Source organism: Bacillus rossius, chromosome 2 (assembly GCF_032445375.1).
Source record: "Bacillus rossius redtenbacheri isolate Brsri chromosome 2, Brsri_v3, whole genome shotgun sequence".
NCBI classification, from domain to species: domain Eukaryota; kingdom Metazoa; phylum Arthropoda; class Insecta; order Phasmatodea; family Bacillidae; genus Bacillus; species Bacillus rossius.
Window position 1 is genome coordinate 116,651,254 of NC_086331.1, and position 18,074 is coordinate 116,669,327.

The window sequence follows — 18,074 nt, forward strand, 5'->3', positions numbered from 1 at the left end:
TTGTCATTTATTGTGTTTGAGTATATTCATTACTATGGTTAAGTTTTGTGATATTATTTAAATACCAGCTGTTTATTAGTTTGAGAATTTGTGGGTTTGCCACATGTATGATCATAATTTATGTTATTTCATGCTTTCTAAGTGTCATGATGATTTGCTGATTTTACGGTGAATAAGCCACTTGTAGTTATTTTTACCTGTTTTTGTATTTGTGCGGTTACATTTTTATGGGCTATCACAAATTTTTTTAAGTATGACCTCTTTTTTTATTTGTAAATTTGGGTTCACATAATTTTCTTTTGTATTTATTTTTTTTTTGCTTTGGTCCTTTGTTTGAAAACTGGCTGATGCTATAGTTTGCCAAGCATGTAAGAATTACAGACAGATGTTGCTTGAGAGTGAGAAACTCTCTGGATGTTATTAAGTGTTGTTGCCATGGGCCAGCATTGGCTGATATTTTTCTGTGTAACTTTGTGACTGGGTGGAGATCACATCACTTGAGCGTCCTTAGTCTTGCCTTTGAAAGAAGGGTGAACATGAGGTTAGTCAGCGTCTGTACGAGTTACCGAGGTGGCTCACAAGTAATAGATTAATGGCGTGAGAGAGAAATTCACATTCTCCTCAACCTAGTTTAGCTTCCCTTTCTGAATGCATAGCATATTTAGATTCACTGTTCATTTATAATTGTTTTAATTCTTAAATAAATTGTAAATATTTTCTTGATAATTCTGGACTTAAACTACCCCAATTCAGTAGCCAATTATTGTCCTCATAATGTAAAGTGCATAACAAAAATTACATTGTTTATAGATTAATCTCCAATTTTAATAAACTTTATAATTATTTTATCTTTAATTCAGTTATATTTTGTAAGTAACTATCAATATATTGATTTTAAGTGACAAAACATTTATATAAATTATCATAACTTTATCTCTATGTAATACTAGCTTAAAACCTATGGCTTCGCTCATGTAATTTCAGAGTATTGCTAAACTCTTACCATTTAAAGAAAAGTATGTGATTAATTCCAAACATTTTTAATAAATAAATAGACACAATAAATTTGTTAGGTGCATTAAAGATTTATTTCATAACAAAACAGTTTAAGAATGATAATTTTTAAAGTGGATATGCGAAGGCCTTTTTAATTTTTAGTATAGATCAAGTGTCTGATTTTAAAACTTTGGTTTTAGAATGTTCGTGTATGTATTTTATCCTGATGAAATCACACCTTTTTCAATTAATGAAGTAAACCATTTACAAAATTTTTAAACATGCGCCTATTTCGTTTTAACTATGTGTATGCCACACACTTTAATTACTATGGTTAAAGCTATGCTTAGAAAAATTAAATAATTTAACATTATTTCAAATATCTCCCATTATTTAAGGATACTTGATACAATGACATCTTTATTAAAAATAGAGAGTACAAATATCAAATTTTTTATCCAACATATTAGTTGATTCTTAGTTTGCTTAGTATTACTTAAATAGAATCCCCAAATTTTTTTACTCCTCTCTTCTTTTCCCACACAAATGCCAATGTAAAAATTCAGAATCAAGTAAGTATAGCAATATCCATTAATCAAACAAAAACTAAATTAATCACATTGAGCTCAGTGCAAAGAGCAATCGTCATGTTGGTGTCATACATTGATATTATGGATTAGCACTACAGTAAAAAAAAATCTACATTCAAGATATCAAAGTACTGTAATATTAAATGGGAAAATCATTAATATCACAAAGGAAGAACCTTGACAAAACACTTTTATGATAAGAATCAAATAAAGAATAAGCTTTGTGTGAAAGTGATTTATGTGCATTAATTTTCTTTTAAAGTTTGTTTTATTTTTATGATTTATGTAATTAAATTATGCCTATATATTTTTGTGAAATAAAAGTTATGTTCAAATTTCATTTTTTTGTTCAAGTATGCATGCCAGAGTAACTTACCAAACACTGTGCGAGTGCTGGTACAAATTGGTTTTGCAAATATCCAGGCCAGGAATTCGGAAACAGGTTAGTGAAAATTTTCTCTTATCAGTCTCATTATCCTGTAACTCTGCAAATTATTTTCATTTAAAAATAAATTTGTTCATGAATTTCTAAAATCTTGATTAAAAATCATAGGTTCTATTTTAAAGCTCTTATGAAACTATTAACTTTTTTATTTGTGAATTTTTAGTGTGTAAAATGTTTCTGTTTGAAATTTTTGGTTATTTTTGTATTAATATTTATTTGTTTAATGTGTTTGATTAAATTAATTTATTTGAATTATAATTTGATTTAATGTTTTTAATGCAATAAGGTTTTAGGTGATATATGAAAATATTTATTACTTATAAATGGTTTGCAGATAAATTTGTACCATATTTACGAAATCACCAGATTATGGAAAAAAAGTAATTTGTAAAACTTAGAATTATATGGTCACTTGCTAGTAAACTCTACATTTCATTTAGTTTCAAGCTCCATTTTGAAGAACTAATGTTAGGCATTTCACTTCAAATTTCTTTCCATACTTAACCAATTTGGTTAACATTTCACTTTGGAAATTTTTTTTCCCTTCAATTTAACTTAGAAAAATTGAGTAAATAAATGCATTTAATGTGCACTTTTGCGACGGTGAGGGAAACCTACAGACTGAGAATACTCCAGTGAAGCATGAAACCATGAAACAAAAAAACAAAAAAACAACTAAGATCTGTAGTTTTTGTCTGGGCTGTAATTTTATAATTTTTTTTAATGCAGTAATATATTGTTAATATGGTCAAAGACTTTGTAGGGTATATTAGGAAAGTGTAGCCATTTAAATTTTAGTTACATGTTAATTTAAATAATCATGAAATCATGTTTACAGAAATGATGACATTATCTGAAATTATATCACCGATTATACTTGGAAGAAAATTTGAATCACAATTAAAGATCATGCTTTGAATATTTAACTATGGTGATACATTTCTATCAATTAAATATTTCTGGAATGAGCTTTAACTTCCAAGAAAACTGTCTTTGCTGAATGCCTTGTCATGGAGGATATTCTTTAACACAATTTACAGTACAGGTGTGCTCTTGAGATTTTTGAGGTAGATTTGAAAGAAAGACTACCTATTGCAGTGGTTACCATGGTGTGACTACAGAAAATTTCTGTCTAGTTTTTCATTTCCTGGTCCCTAGACTGAAACCATCATCAATTAAAAAAGTATATATATGTGTATATAATTTTGTATGTCTATTTTTTGACATAACTGACGTTCGTTATATGCTTAAATTACTTCCAGAATTACATATAAAATGTAGAGAGGGAAAAATCTCAGTTAATGAATGGGCAAAATCGAACCAAGGGTGTAGAAATAGGATAGATTTTTGAAAAACTGAAAAATCACTGTAACTCCCTTAGTATGAAATATATTGCATATGTTTGAAGTTATCATACATCCTAAGAGTATTACCAAAAACTTTTATTTGATAGGAATTTCGATAATAGCTTTGATAATACTTAACACATGATAATAGTCTATGCATGTGCGTATAGATTATAAACGTTAATCTAAACATTATGTACCTTTTTTGAAACTTACCGGTAATTATCGTATGCCAGAATACTATTTTTCTTTAATGCTGCTCTCAAACGAGTCGCCAACTATCGACATTGTGCGTTTTCCTTTATGGTGCAGGGAATGTCTCGCTGGAGGATATTCTTCTTCAGCTACGAGATTCGACAATTACTTGTCCACTGCAGTTATTTTACTACCATGTCGATGACTGCTCCTCGTCATGGTCAGGTCTGCCTGAAGCTCGGTCTTCCAGCACCTTGCGCTCACAGACCTCACTTGCTATTCCCCGCCACCCCATTTAACTGTACGTGCGTGCATGCATGAACTCTCACGTTAATTTAATATAATTATGGTCTTCAGAGCCAAAAGGAAATTTTTACTGTGTATATCTTTGTATCTACTAACAATACATATTAAGTAATAATTCTCTCTTTAGCTTGTATGCAATGATGATTTTATAGTATTCCTAGTTGTCACTAATTGAGAGACTTTACATGTCAGTTAATAGCCTCTCACATAAAATATTACTCTCTTAAACAGCAATGTCAGTGAGGGTCTCAACAAATTTATTTATGAATCTACGTTATGTTGATTAGCTATTTACGAGGCAATCTCTTTTGCGTCGGGGTGTTTTTGAAACGGCCTGTGCGTGTGACATGCCGGAGGAGATTTAATTTATAGTTTTGTTTCACAGAAGTACATTTAAAGCTAAATTATTAAGCTAAAAGCTAAACTTATTAAGCCCCAAAAATCTTCTTGACTCTGTATTTATGTTAAAATTGATAGCTGGCTGATAAAATACTTTTTTTTTTTTAATTTTTATTCCTTTTCTTATGTTTCAATCATTTACTGAATGAGGCTAGATAGATTTGTCCATTGTTTTTTGTTGCAAAAATTCTGTTTTCTAGGTTTTTGTAAAAACTCACTGAAAATATCATCAGTTCATCTGGAAAGTGTGATTTGTGATATATTGTGATATTTTTAGGTTGGGTGCCACTGCATGAAGCTGCCAGTAGGGGCCACAAAGATGTTGTGAATGTACTGCTCTCCTTGAATGCACCTGCGAACCCCAGAACATCGGCAAATGAGATTCCTGCTGATTTGGCATTGAGAAATGGCCATTTTGAATGTGCTCAGATACTTCGTAAGTACTGTTCTTAAAAAATACAAAATTTTCACTCCTCTTGTAGACTATTAGGTAGAAAAAATATAGTTTACTGGGTTTCAAATTATTGCTAGAAAAGTCAACACAATTTTTATTATGTCTTTGTCTATGCATATAAAAACAGTTGATTTCTAATAAATATAATTTGTACTGTAAAAATTGTTCTTTATCTTACTAGTGTTCTTCAGCGTATTAGCAGATTTTGACAATTTATATTGTACTATGGCAATTATTCATAGTTGTATATAAAACACCAACTGTTTAAAGTTTTGATATCAGTTTTAATTTACATTTTATACATTTAGTTAATGCAAGTCTCAAGCAGTTGTTGACAAAATTGTTTCTGTAAATTCCATGGTGTTACTGTAAGCTTTGAAATTGAATGGAATATTTTTCTTGAGTTTACATTGCTTGAGAATACAGTCTCGGAGACAGGATACAGTAAGGTAGCATGTTTACTGTTGTGTTCTAAAAAGTATATACTGGAATGGTTAACCTATTTTATTCTGTAGTGAAAAATTGAATTTTTTCTTCCCTTTGTCCTTCACTAGCAAATTCTTATTCTTTATTTTAAAATAAGTGTATGGTGGTTGTGCATGGCATGTCAGTAATTGCTTTTCGGTGGCTAACTTACAAAGGGAGGGCACAACCCGGGAAATTCACTTCGGGATGAGACTTTTGATATTTACTTATTAAAAATACATATTTTAAAATATTTGTAGACAAAAATCATTTCAATAAAATAAACGCACAAAGTTATCACGACCGAGATTCGAACCCTGAGCGGCTTGGCGGTAGCCAAGAACGCTACCAAGCTGCTCAGCTGCTACCGACGAAGTGATACTTATTAATTCATAAGCTTCGCTAAAATGTTTGAAGGCTTTTTTTTTTTAAATGGGCTGGCTATTGAGCTTTATTGCAACTACCTCTATCTCAGGTCTCGTCCCAAAGTGAATTTCCCAGGTCGTTCAATCCCCTTGTTAGCTGCAGTTAATTCTGGTTATTTTGGCTTTTTTTTTTGTGAGTTGCGGATGCTAAGAATTTTACAAATCACTGTTCATCAGCCGGAAAATTATTTTACTTTTATCTTTTGAAAATATATAGAATGTTCTTAGGTTTTCGATACGTAAGTTTTAATTACTTAAATGCTTTAAGGATTGAACTAGAAGCTTCTATAATATTTGGTGTTAAAAATGTTAAAGCATTTTGTCTTTTACCATTGCTTCAGGTGCAGTTGTTTCCGTAAAATGCAGGTGTTTGGCGAGACAGTCAAATGGTTGAGTCATCCATTCATACAAGTGTTTTTTCACTTGACTTTATTTCTGGGATAAATGTGCGAAAATACTCTTAAACTTGCAGGTTTTTTATTCATATAAATTTTCTGTTAATACAATCAACAAACTACTTAACAAAACCTCCTCTAAGGTCCTTTCTTTCTACAAAATATTCAGGGGATAATCTGAATTAGTATTTCTTAAATTTATTCTCAGTAAACTTGATGTTAATTATTCTGATTCAAGCCTCAATTAGTTGTCATAAGTTTTATAATTGAAAAATGATTTTAAAAATTGGTTTAAGAATGTTGTGTCTGTTTTGATATAATTTTTTTCGCTCAGAGAACTATAAATCTCCTACCCCTAAAACATTCAAGAAAGACTGGTATCATGGAACTTTGGACAGAAATGAAGCTGTGATGTTATTGAAGCCACACGAAGACAAAGACGGGGCATTTTTAGTGCGATACAGTGATCGGCGTGGAGGGATGTATGTTTTGACTACTGTACATGCTCGCCAGTATTACCATTTCCACATAAACACCAAGGTTTGTTTACATGTTACAAATATTTATGAATTGCTTCTGTTGTGATACAGTTTAATGAATATTTCATTGAGATTCCTAACTATATTCTTATGTTTGAAATAAAGAAAATATAATCTTATATTTTTGTGACTGGTTTTCTGTGAATGTGTAAAATACAGATTAATTTTAACATTAGGTTTGATGAACATATGTTTTGTAAATAATATATTTTGAGTATGATGCATGTAGTACTATTTGTTTGCAGTAAACCATAGTTTCCAATATTCTTAACTATTAGATGGTTAAATTAGAATGGAATTTTTATTATTTTAAAGTTTGAATATTATTTGATTTGAGTAGTGTTGTACTGTATGTTTTAGTAATTATAAACTTCAGACTCCATTAAAATATTATTTAACACTTTGCTTTTAATGGATCATTAACCTTGTAACAGCTGAAACTTGGAGTCAATAGTTATTTACGTGTAGTTAGCTGTATGTCGTAACGTGTTATCCCAGAATCATGGGCGGCCCTGATCTGAAGTACCTTGACATGTTGGATTTGCTTACACTAGTTACCAAAGTAGTAATTACAGGTTCTACAGGGGTCCCATTGTCTCACTAATAAGTGTTGTGTGCTGTGACTGTAATTACCCTTGTGCCATGCTGCTGGTCCACAGTCATGTTCTGTGTGGCTCAGCAATTTCTTGGTAATGGGCACCCTTTTCCTGTTTTACCACTTCTCACCTCACCTCCACCGTGGCGTAGGTTTGAAAGGGATTTAGCAGTGCTTAACCACTTCTGCACACTATGTAGTTTCCTGTATAAAGCAGTGTGTGTAAAGTCTTCCTGGCTCACCTCACTATCAGTTTCTCTCTCTCCACCACCAGGTGCGTAGGAACCGGGGGGGGGGGGGGGGGGGGGGCGACCCAGGCGACTGCCCGGCCATAACATTTCATGGCCGGGCAAAGTGATGGTTTTGCCCGGCCATTGCATCAGATGAACAAGCAACAAGAGGCATTGTCTTCATTGCAATGCTAAGTGGTTTTGTGGGATTTTCTTGTCTGTGCGCTACTTTATTCTTAAAATAAATTAAGACTTTTTGATAAGTGTACAGGCACAATAAATACGGCTCGGCAATTGTTCTTGTTTTCTTCTAAATATTCACGTTTCACAGTGCTGATAGCGGAAATATTATTGTGGGATATAATCCGCTCGTTGCATTTTTATGTACGAAAGATGCTTAAATAGCACCATTTTGTTCCTTGGAATACAATTTTTTTTTCTACCGGGGGAGAGCCCCCGGACACCCCCTTTGTTAAATCCACCACTTATAATGATACTCTCCTTTGCCCCCCCATTAAATATTTGCTTCCTACGTGCCTGTCCACCACCCTCTTTCCACAGGCAGGTGTTGTTTGGGCAGGCCAATCGACCATCGGGGACTTTTATTTACTTATTTATTTATTTATTTATTTATTTGTTATAGTTTTTAACATTTCCCACCAACAGCCTAGGGCTTCAGTGGTGGGTACAACACATATAGACAGGTTCAAAACAGAAAATAAAAGAATACACAAAATCAAACAAAATAAAAATAGGAAAAAAAAAAGTCACTGCAAGTACCTGGGCACACCCTCACGTCAGCACCAAAGTAGGCAAGCTCTACCTGAGCTGAAACCACAGCAGGTAGGCTCATCCACAGTTGGCCAACATACATAAACAAGCTTACCAGATACTTACAGTGACCAAAAAAAAAGTACAGTAAACTCTCGATTATCCGGGCCTGGATTATCCGGTTTTCGGGTTATCCGTGCTTGATTTTTTTTATGAAGTTGTAAAAGAAATGACTGGGTGTAGCTACGCCGTGACTGCGCTGCACTTTTTTTTTTTTTTACTGCTTTGTCAGAAAGCTATTTACCTGACCCTTCAGACCCTCGTTCCCCGCCATCTTCACCCGTCAATTTGTCACACTTTAAACCAAAAAGGAATGCCTTGACTGCTGCTTCCGGCTCAACTCGCTTAAACCCCCCCCCCCCCCCCCCCCCCCTTCTCAACCTTTTTCATTTTCTTTTCAAGCGTTCTTTTCACAGCACCCCGCCACGTTAAAAAAAAAGTCCCTCTACCTCTTTTACCTTCCAACACTCCTGAAGGCTGGTGGAAGAGGCATTTTTCACGCAGTTATTTACATCAGTTCTCCAAGGCAAATTTGTATGCTAAGATAACACCCGACCTGGCTTAACTGCTGGTGGTCATGCCGCATATAAGTTTATTGTGGGGTATTTTTATTTATCTTCAAACCAAACGCATACGTAAATTTGACACACAAATGTGTTTTACATTATCACAGTAATGTTCACAACTTTAATGATATTATATTAATAAAAGTGAATTCTTTGTGTGGCGCATCTCAACATAGCGGCGGTATCCCTGGTTCCTCCACACAACTAGACAAGGGAAATTTTGTGAGAAAGCTCAGACGCTATTGGAATATTGCATCATTAAAACCTGTAAAGCTACACAAGAAGAGTGCTTGTGTTTTTTTTTTTTTGGCACGCACACGCACGCAACGAGGTCTCACACACGTACAAAAGGAACGGGGCTCTCGTACACACGTACACACAAGGGGGGGGGCAGAGAGGGGGGTGGTTTAGGAATTTCCCCTCTACCGGCAGAAGCAGCCAGTAACACAATGGGAGGGGGAGGGCCTCTTGAAACGGCCGAGCGAGAGAGAGAGAGACAGAGTGAGAAAGGGAGCATGTTGTTCGCCACCGGACACCCCTTCCTCCCCGGCGCCAGCATAGCCACGGCCCTCTCTCGCTTTGCAGCCTTTGTTTACTGCGTGAACCTTTTTTTCCTGCACTCGTAATAACCAGATTAGTTTAGGATTACTATTTACGTAGTCAAACTGACGGTGCATTTCAAAACTCGTAACTTCGAAGGTCTCGTAGTATCCCATACTCGTAATTATGACTGTAAAGTGCATCCTAATTTTAATAGGCGGAATTAACAAGAAACAATATCTTGCCGCGCGAGGTAGAAAAATAAAATGCAATAGCTGGAAGGGGGAAAAAAAGGTGTATAATATTGTGCTGTGGTTTAGACACTTATTTTGTAGTGACCCCGGATAATAGGTCGTTAAAAGGGTGGAGGGAGATGCTGAGTTGGGACTGCCGCCGCTCTTCCTCCCGTAGCAATAAAGGGGACAGGAGAAGGATGGCGGCAACACAGTGCCAGTATTGTTTACGGTCCAATAAGCTGGGACACGGTATACAAAGCCTTTGCTTGTACTCATAGAATTCTACTGAAGAGACACTCTTTTGCCAGTAAATACACCATTTTTAAGTGGTGAAACGGATTATCCGTTTTTTTTTATGGGCATTCAATTATCCGGGCATCGGAAGGTCCCAATTAACACGGATAATCGAGAGTTTACTGTACATCAAAAAGACAACATGTACACACAATGGAATACAATTCTTCTCTTCAAAACCTTCCCAGATCTTTTCATCAGACATCTCTCCTCTCCTATGAGTGAGATGGCAAATGGTAAGACACTTGTCTCATATTTTGGCATGCCTGTGCTCGAATTTCTGTACAGGTATTCAAATTTTCATTTTTCCCTTATTTCCTGAAGTCACTCCAGGAAAGTGCTAGATGGTTCAATATGGATTAATAAAAATTTTTTCATTTATATTCCTGATTGTTTTGTTCTATGTTTTTGTTTCTAATGATCTGACATTTGGTAACTATTCCATATCACGTATCCATGTTTATCCCTTGATATTGATGGCATCCTGAATATATTGATCCGGTGGTACATGATGCTTGCTGTTTTAATTTAGTATGTCGAAAGATCCTGAACATAAAAAAACCTGAAATATCACAATACAAACCAATTATGTCACAGGTCTTGTGAAAAATTTTTTTTCGTATATATATTTTTAGATCATAATTTATTGTTATATCACAAGTTTTTTTGTTATGTCCAAGATCTTTCGACATACTACATTGTGTACTACCACTGGATCAATGTATACACAATCATGCCATCAGGATTGAGGGATAAACTTGGATACATGATACGGAGCTTATACCCTGTAAATGAGACATTAAAATAGTTAGGAATAAAACCTCTCCTTACTAGCTTTTATTTCCCACTTTGCAAAATTTTTCTCCTTACTAGCATTACCAATTTCTAAATTGTTTCTCCTTATTGTCATCTTTCCTTTTACTTCTTCATATTTGCCATTTCCTATTTCTTAACCGTACCTTCAGTGAGCCACCATACCCAGATTGACAAGCTGCCAATAATCACCCACTTCGAAACTATTTGTAATTCTCAGGGCTAGGGTTAGGAGTTTTCCGCGATTCCGCAATCGTGGAATATTTCGCAGAATTACAAGAGTCCCGCATAATCACAGAATCATAGCAGAATCACAGATTTTGCTGTACCTTTTTTGTCCATTTTGAGTGCAGTAATAATGCGTGCAAGGGTTATGTTCTCCCAAATAATATCTTATTTATTATGGGCAGAGTGAATAATTTCCAAACATTGTAAATGCGGCAATGCCGTTAAAAAATACAAGTTTGAATTACCAAAATATTATCACTTACGTACGGCAAAATAAATTTCATTTGCAGAGAATCCAAAGATAAGATTATAAGATGAGCAGCACATTGAGCGAGCGATCCTACCGGCATTTATGAAACAACTGTAGTCACAGTTGATGGAAATATGTGTGCATCAATCGACTAATCGATCAATACAAGGCTTCGAATACGAAAGAATGACCTTATGGCCGTTGGCGCAAGCTGTAGGCCACACAGCATATTAAAAAAAATATATATATATAGTGATTCACTAAAGTAAATGAAAATGTCTTTGAGTAAATACGTTTTTAAAGAAGCCAGCGGGGGAAAATCGCATGTTGGAAACAAGTCTGCGGCAGATAGAGCTAAGGAATTTCCAGGTGTGTTACACAGTGATGGTGGTAAACTTTTTTGCTCCATTTGCAATGTGTTATAATTGGACCATAAATGGCTCTCCACGATTAAGGATCATTTAAATTCTCAAAAACATAAAGCCAGGTCGGTGCAACATACCTCACGTTTGGCAGGAACCTCCAAGCAAACAACAATTGGTACTTCCTTCAAAATAGAAAGTTTGTCTGCTGAAAGAAAAATTGTGTCCCAACATCTCATGAAAGCATGCATCAGTGCTAACATACCACTGACAAAACTTGACAACAGTGAGTTTCGTTCATTTTTGAACAAGCATGTTGTAAATGGTGGCTCTATATAAGTCATTTCTGGAGGAAGATCTGCAACATACAAGTGTTCCATCTAATGCTTGGTCATATGTTGTTGATGTTGTGCAAAATGATGTCAACCAGAAGAAACTATCAGCTTGTTTGAAGTTCATTGCTGAAATGTGTCAGAAAATTGTTTAACTTCTGACAGAGTTTGAAAGTCAGAGAGTCCCAAGGCAACAGAAGTGTATGGCACCCTAGTAGATTTGAAGGCTTACCTTGTTCAGTCGAAAACAGACCACTCATATTACTTGAACGAAGTGCCTCCTGAAAGTTCAGTTTCTGTAAAACAGCTATTCAAAATTGTCTTTGTTAGCTCGTTGGAAAAACTGGCTAAATATCAGTCAGCACAGGGTCAAACAGGTTGGAATTTTTTGAAATATGTGAGAATATTTTCTCCTAATAAAGCTATTCTGCTGTCACACAATTTTAACAATTATGTTGGTGTATTGTCACTTCTAGCATCTTGTGGTGAAGTAGAGTTTGCTACTTACATTGAAATCTTAAAAGACTCAGATTGTTTAGATGTAGACCCATTCCAGTTTTGGGACAGCATAAAGGGCAGGTGTCAAGTTCTGGCAGGTATAGTAAGGGCTTATTTATGCATGCCTACCAACTGTTGACTGTGAAAGAAGTTTTTCATTTTATAAGGACATTCTTTCAGACAACCGACGTAATCTGTTACCAGAAAATATTAAGATGCTCAACATGTTGCATTTCAATACCAGTCTTTATAAAGAATAGATAGTTCACAAATGCTCAGTTGTTTGAACTTTTGAACACAAGAATATGATTAATGCTGTATTTCAACATTTGTATAGTGCCTTACATTAGGTAAGAATTTCACATGTATAGAAATTATATAATTCCATTTAGTTAGACTTCTTTAGGTTGTATATACATGTTTCAAACGTGATCAACTATTTTTACTAAATTGCAGAACTTTACATTTCTTATCGCAGAATTTGTGTTTCACTATCGCAGAATTTTGGCCTTTGGTGTGCAGAAAACTCCTAACACTACTTAGGGCTGCCCACTTTTGCCAACTATCCCTACTGTTGCTGAGCATTTTTACCACACTGAGAGTTTCTTTCCTCTAAAAACTGACTCAGTTCAGGAGGACCAGCATCATTCCTTGGAGGTCAGGGAAAACAACCAAACAACCCTGGAAGAAAAAAATTTCTAGCACATCGCTTCCTGTCAGAATCGTGCATAATACGTCTATGATTTATCAAAATCACATCAGTCTGAGACCTTGACTTACTACCCAATCCCACTTGATCCCACTTCACTGCACTGCTATGCCACTTGTCTCACATTTGCTTCATGCTCCTGGCTACTTCTAGTGCTAGGGCTGATGTGACTGTTCCTGAGTTTTCTTTCTGACAGTCTGATTCACCAATGCCACTTTCGAGACTCAGTAAGCAAACTTGTTGCTGCTAAAGTCCTGCTGCCTGGTGAGTGTATCTCATATGCCCTAAACTCCGAGAAGAGACTGCCATAGGGCAGGCACAGCAAATAAACCTTTTTCGTTCCTGGGAAAAGTTGTGTTCGTGTCTTCTCAAATTTATCATTTCAGTCAGACATTCAATTCTATGGAAATAGCAGATTCAGAGTGAACCGGTTTAGATAAACATCCATGTTAAAGGCTCTACCAACAACTATATTATGGGACAAATGCTGCCGAGTTAGTGGTGCTCCTTAACTCTGCTTATTGTTACTATAGAAGAGATATTCATAATTTAATGTGTTAAAACTACCCATATTTTCTTAGCACAACTTATCCAGATGATTACATATTTTTTGTATGGTAACTTAAAGTTATTCAGACTAAAAATTTTAAGAATGTAATTAAATTTCTAAATTTTATAATCAAAAATTTATTCCACTAAAACTGCTAACATCATTTGCTGCTAAGATACTTAAGCATGCTTTGTGAGATGGCACTGATGTAAACTTTCTTTGTTTCAGGATGAATTTTATTTCATTGATAATGGTCCATATTTGGATTCTTTGGAACATGTTATTGAGCACTACAGTTCAATGGCAGATGGATTGCCAACCTTACTGCAAGTACCAGTGAAGCCCCAACCAAAACCACCTGTTCCAGAAATGCCGCCATCATTATTAAATGGGGTGTGTAATGTTGTTCGTTTGTTGTGCTTAGATTTTTTGTTTTTCTTTAAAATAATTTGCTGACATGCTTTTATTGCTGACTTTTCAGCAGTGTAATTACACAGGTCAACAAATTTAAACTTTTTTGAAGTAACATTGATGAAAATAGGTGTATGTGAAGTATTTTGTAGTTCTGCCACCGCCCTGCTGCTTAAATGCCGCAACAGTGCGATTAGCAACCTTTCCCCACACTCATGCCCCAAGGCCAACCAAAGGTAAATGGCTACCTCTCCGCTTATTCCCCGGGCAATGTGTGAGTTCCATTAACAAATAAAAATAAAACATTTAAGTGCAGTCATTATTTACTTTCATGGCTATTACTCATTACCAAGGATTACAACCCCCCATGTATACATTAAATACATAGTTATCCTACCCTAAAGGTATACAAATATATATATATATTTATATATATATATCTTTATATATATATTTCTTGTGTGCGTGTGTATGTCACTGAACTCCTAGACGGCTGGACCGATTTTGATGAAATTTTTTGTGTGAGTTCACGGGGATTCGAGGATGGTTTAGATTCACAATTGGATATTTTATCTCGATTCTGAGTTAAGAAAAAACTAAAAAATGTAATGTGTGTCATAGATATACAAACTGTTAGTGTCATTCCTCTATGTCTGCCGAGCAATAGCTTTCAAGCCATTACGTTACGTTTTGCTATTGTAAGGAACTAAGTAGAGAGTAAGAAAAAAAAAGCTCTTGACAGTTTGTAGTGTCGCCATATTTGTTTCAATTTTCAATACCGTTTTTGTATATTACAATTTAAATTGCAGAAAAAAATCATGTTTCATAGACACATAAATAGTGAGTGTGTCATTTCTCTATGTCCACGAGGTCTCGCCGCGTTATTTTCTCCTTGGGGCGAACCCGTCCGCTTAATTAAATAAACAGGTTTTATCGTTGAATGATTTCATGATATATTTCATGAAAATCTGCTCTCATAAAAAAGTTAGTTTTATAGACATTGAATAGTGTCCTCTCTCTCTCTCTCTCTCTCTCTCTCTCTCTCTCTCTCTCTCTCTCTCTCTCTCTCTCTCTCTCTCTCTCTCTGAAGATCAATCTATGAATCGTTACAAATTTATTTCCTTTATTTTTTTAGTTTGATTTGATACAATATGATTTCACTAAAAATCAATTTCTACCCCTTCCTATTTTCATTTCCACATAACGAAGTTTCACTTCTTCCACGCAATATTTTTGCATGCAATTAAAAACTATTTTTTAATGATGCCAAAGAAGTATAACTTGCGCGTACCTAAGTACACGCACCCATTTTTTAAATTTAATTTCTTCTATATATATTTTTCCTCCCTACCTAGGGCACTCATAATTCTTTTAAATTTCACGTGTATGTTTTCAATGTCATTCGAGTTGTACAATTTTTTTTTTGTCAAATTGGTCATTATTTATACTTTGTTTCATTTTGGAAACATACGTATTTTAGGTATTATGACAAATAAAAAAAATTAGTTTCACTAACATTCTTAGGTTTTTATTGTGTGGATAGTTTCAAGTTTAATATTATGTAGGTACATAAATTCTTAAACTTATAAATTTCTTCGAAATTTATTCATAGGTAGGTAGGGCCTACTAATATTTTCTATTTGTCAATATTGTTATTTTTTTACATTACCTACTTATTTGCAAGGAGTTTGGTTTAGTGTTTATAATTTATCTGCTGAGCGTCAAGAGTCTTAGGGCTGCTGAGACCGAAGACCAGAAATATTTATCAATTATGTAATATATTGTTGAAAAATATGAATTCAACTATTTCAGGAAAGTTGATTTTTTTTGTATTAATTAGAATAGTTACGTGTAATTGCCATCTTCCTTTATTTCATATTAAACATTATGTTTGGTTGAGTGTGAGATAATTTTATTTATGTATGTTTTAATTTCATTTAATTTCTTATATATATATTATTACCTACCTACTTCTATTAAATTTCAGGCGGATGTTAACATTGTCATTCCAGTTGTATAATTTTTTTGTCAAATTAGTTGTTATTTATACTTTTTGTTTCATTTTGGACTATGTTTTTTTATACTTAATTCAAAGATTTGTGGTGTGTACAGGGAGTGATGTCTCTATTAATTTCTATACTCCTTTGGATAAGCGGAATATTGCCACCACAGTTTTACATATAAAGAAATCCTACAAATGTTTTAAACATTATGACAAATAAATATAGTTTCACAAACATCCTTAGTTTTTTTTTGGTGTGTATAGTTTGAAGTTTAATATTATGTATGTACGTAAATTCTTAAACACAGAGTTATTTATTAATTTATTAAGATAATTATTAATAGGTAGGTAATAAGCTTTCTATTTGTCAATATTGTTATTATGGTAGATAGGAGTACAATAAATGCCTACATTCTTATATTCCTTTATATCTCTTTCGATTTGGAGTGTTTCCGAGCCATTCGGGGTCCTCAACGTCAACCCCCCCCCCTCCCCCAGGTGTTTAAAGCCCCAAAATTTCGAAAGTTTAAAAAATTTGAAAAATCTATTTCTTTCGATTTTAAGTGTTTTCGAGCCATTCAGGGTCCTCGTACCCCCCGCCCCCCTCTGGGAACAAAGCCCCAAAATTTCGACAATTTCAGGAATTTCAAATATCTATTCTTTCGAGATGGAGTGTTCCAAACCATTCGAGGTCCTGAACATCCACTTTCCGCAAAAGTGAAAGCCCCAGAATTTCGAAATATAAGAATATATATAAATTGGATGTTGGCATGTATGTCGTCGATAAACTCTTACACAGTTTGACCGATCGCCATGAAAGTTGGCACATCGAAGTGTTTTTATCATGGAGAAGGTTTTTATGCTAACAATTTTTTTTGTAACTCGCCGCTAGATGGCGCTGTAGCGCATCAACTTCTAAACCTTTCAACCGATCGCCATGGGTAAACAGAAAACCATAGGTCACAGATACACAAACAGTAATTATGTGTCATTTCTTAATGTCCACCACACTGGACATATCGCTATCCATTTTGCTGTAACTCGCGGACAATATATCACGCGGTGTTCAGCCCGGGCAAAGCCGGGTACTGCAGCTAGTATATATATATATATATACAAATCTGAAAGATACTATAAAGAGATAAAGTTTCTATCAGTCCTGTGCGCGCACTATCCCTAAACTCGTTTGCTTGTGGGTGATACTGCAGTCCTCGTAATATTCAAACAAAAGTACGTGACATGTCTCCATGCACTCCATCAAAATTAGTACCATGCGGGCCCTACTGTAATAACAAGTACATTAATGTTCATCCACCAAAAATGTATTGACCGGGCCTGAGTAAAGTCAAATTACGTTGCTAGTCACCGTCTACTTCAGCAAAACATATTTCACAGCCCTGAGCTTCGGCTATTCTGGCCATAACAAGTATGAGCGTCGACTCCTTACTTTGAGCATGTTGCCTGGGGCCCCAGCTGGTGGTCAACGCGCCTCTCCGCCGCTGCCACACCGCGGGCCGTACGGTCACACCGAACCATCCTGCTGCTGTCGTCTCCGGCTCGCAAGTCCCGTACCGCACACTCGCGCGCCACCGCTGAGCGCGTCACTCGGCTACGTCACCATCGAGCTTCTTCGGCCGTCCTCGGGTACACTCGTAACAACCAAACCCACACATCACTAGGCAGCCGTTGAGCAAACGGTTTCATTTTCTTTGTGTCCTCCTAATGCAATTTAATAATAAAAAAAAGGAAAACCTAATAAGCAAAACTATGAATTATTAAATAACAACAACCAAAAATATAAATAAATAAATAAATTATTAATTACAAAAAAAAAATTAAATAATTAAATGCAAAACTAAACAAACGCTTCTAAAAAGAAAGCAAGCAACAGCCAACTAAATCGCAAAGAAAGTTACCGAAAACTGTAACAGTTCTAAATTAGAAAATTATAAGCAAATTACTGTAACATGTACAGTTTTTTGTTACAGGGGGTGGGTGGTGGGTGACTGAAGGAGAAGACTTTTTTTTACAATCTAATATTTATTTATTAATTATTATTTAATTTGGTATAA

At 34.9% G+C, this 18,074-nt stretch overlaps 1 protein-coding gene across 1 annotated transcript in view; it reads left to right on the top strand.

Moving 5' to 3' along the window:
- LOC134529670 (tyrosine-protein kinase Shark-like) overlaps positions 1 to 18,074 on the top strand; it is a 73,707-nt gene that overhangs the window by 25,360 nt on the left and 30,273 nt on the right. Inside the window, exons 6-9 of the mRNA XM_063364006.1 lie at positions 1,941 to 2,028; positions 4,555 to 4,713; positions 6,351 to 6,556; positions 13,818 to 13,982. Coding sequence (XP_063220076.1) covers positions 1,941 to 2,028; positions 4,555 to 4,713; positions 6,351 to 6,556; positions 13,818 to 13,982 — 618 coding nt within the window. The remainder of the gene's footprint in view (positions 1 to 1,940; positions 2,029 to 4,554; positions 4,714 to 6,350; positions 6,557 to 13,817; positions 13,983 to 18,074) is intronic.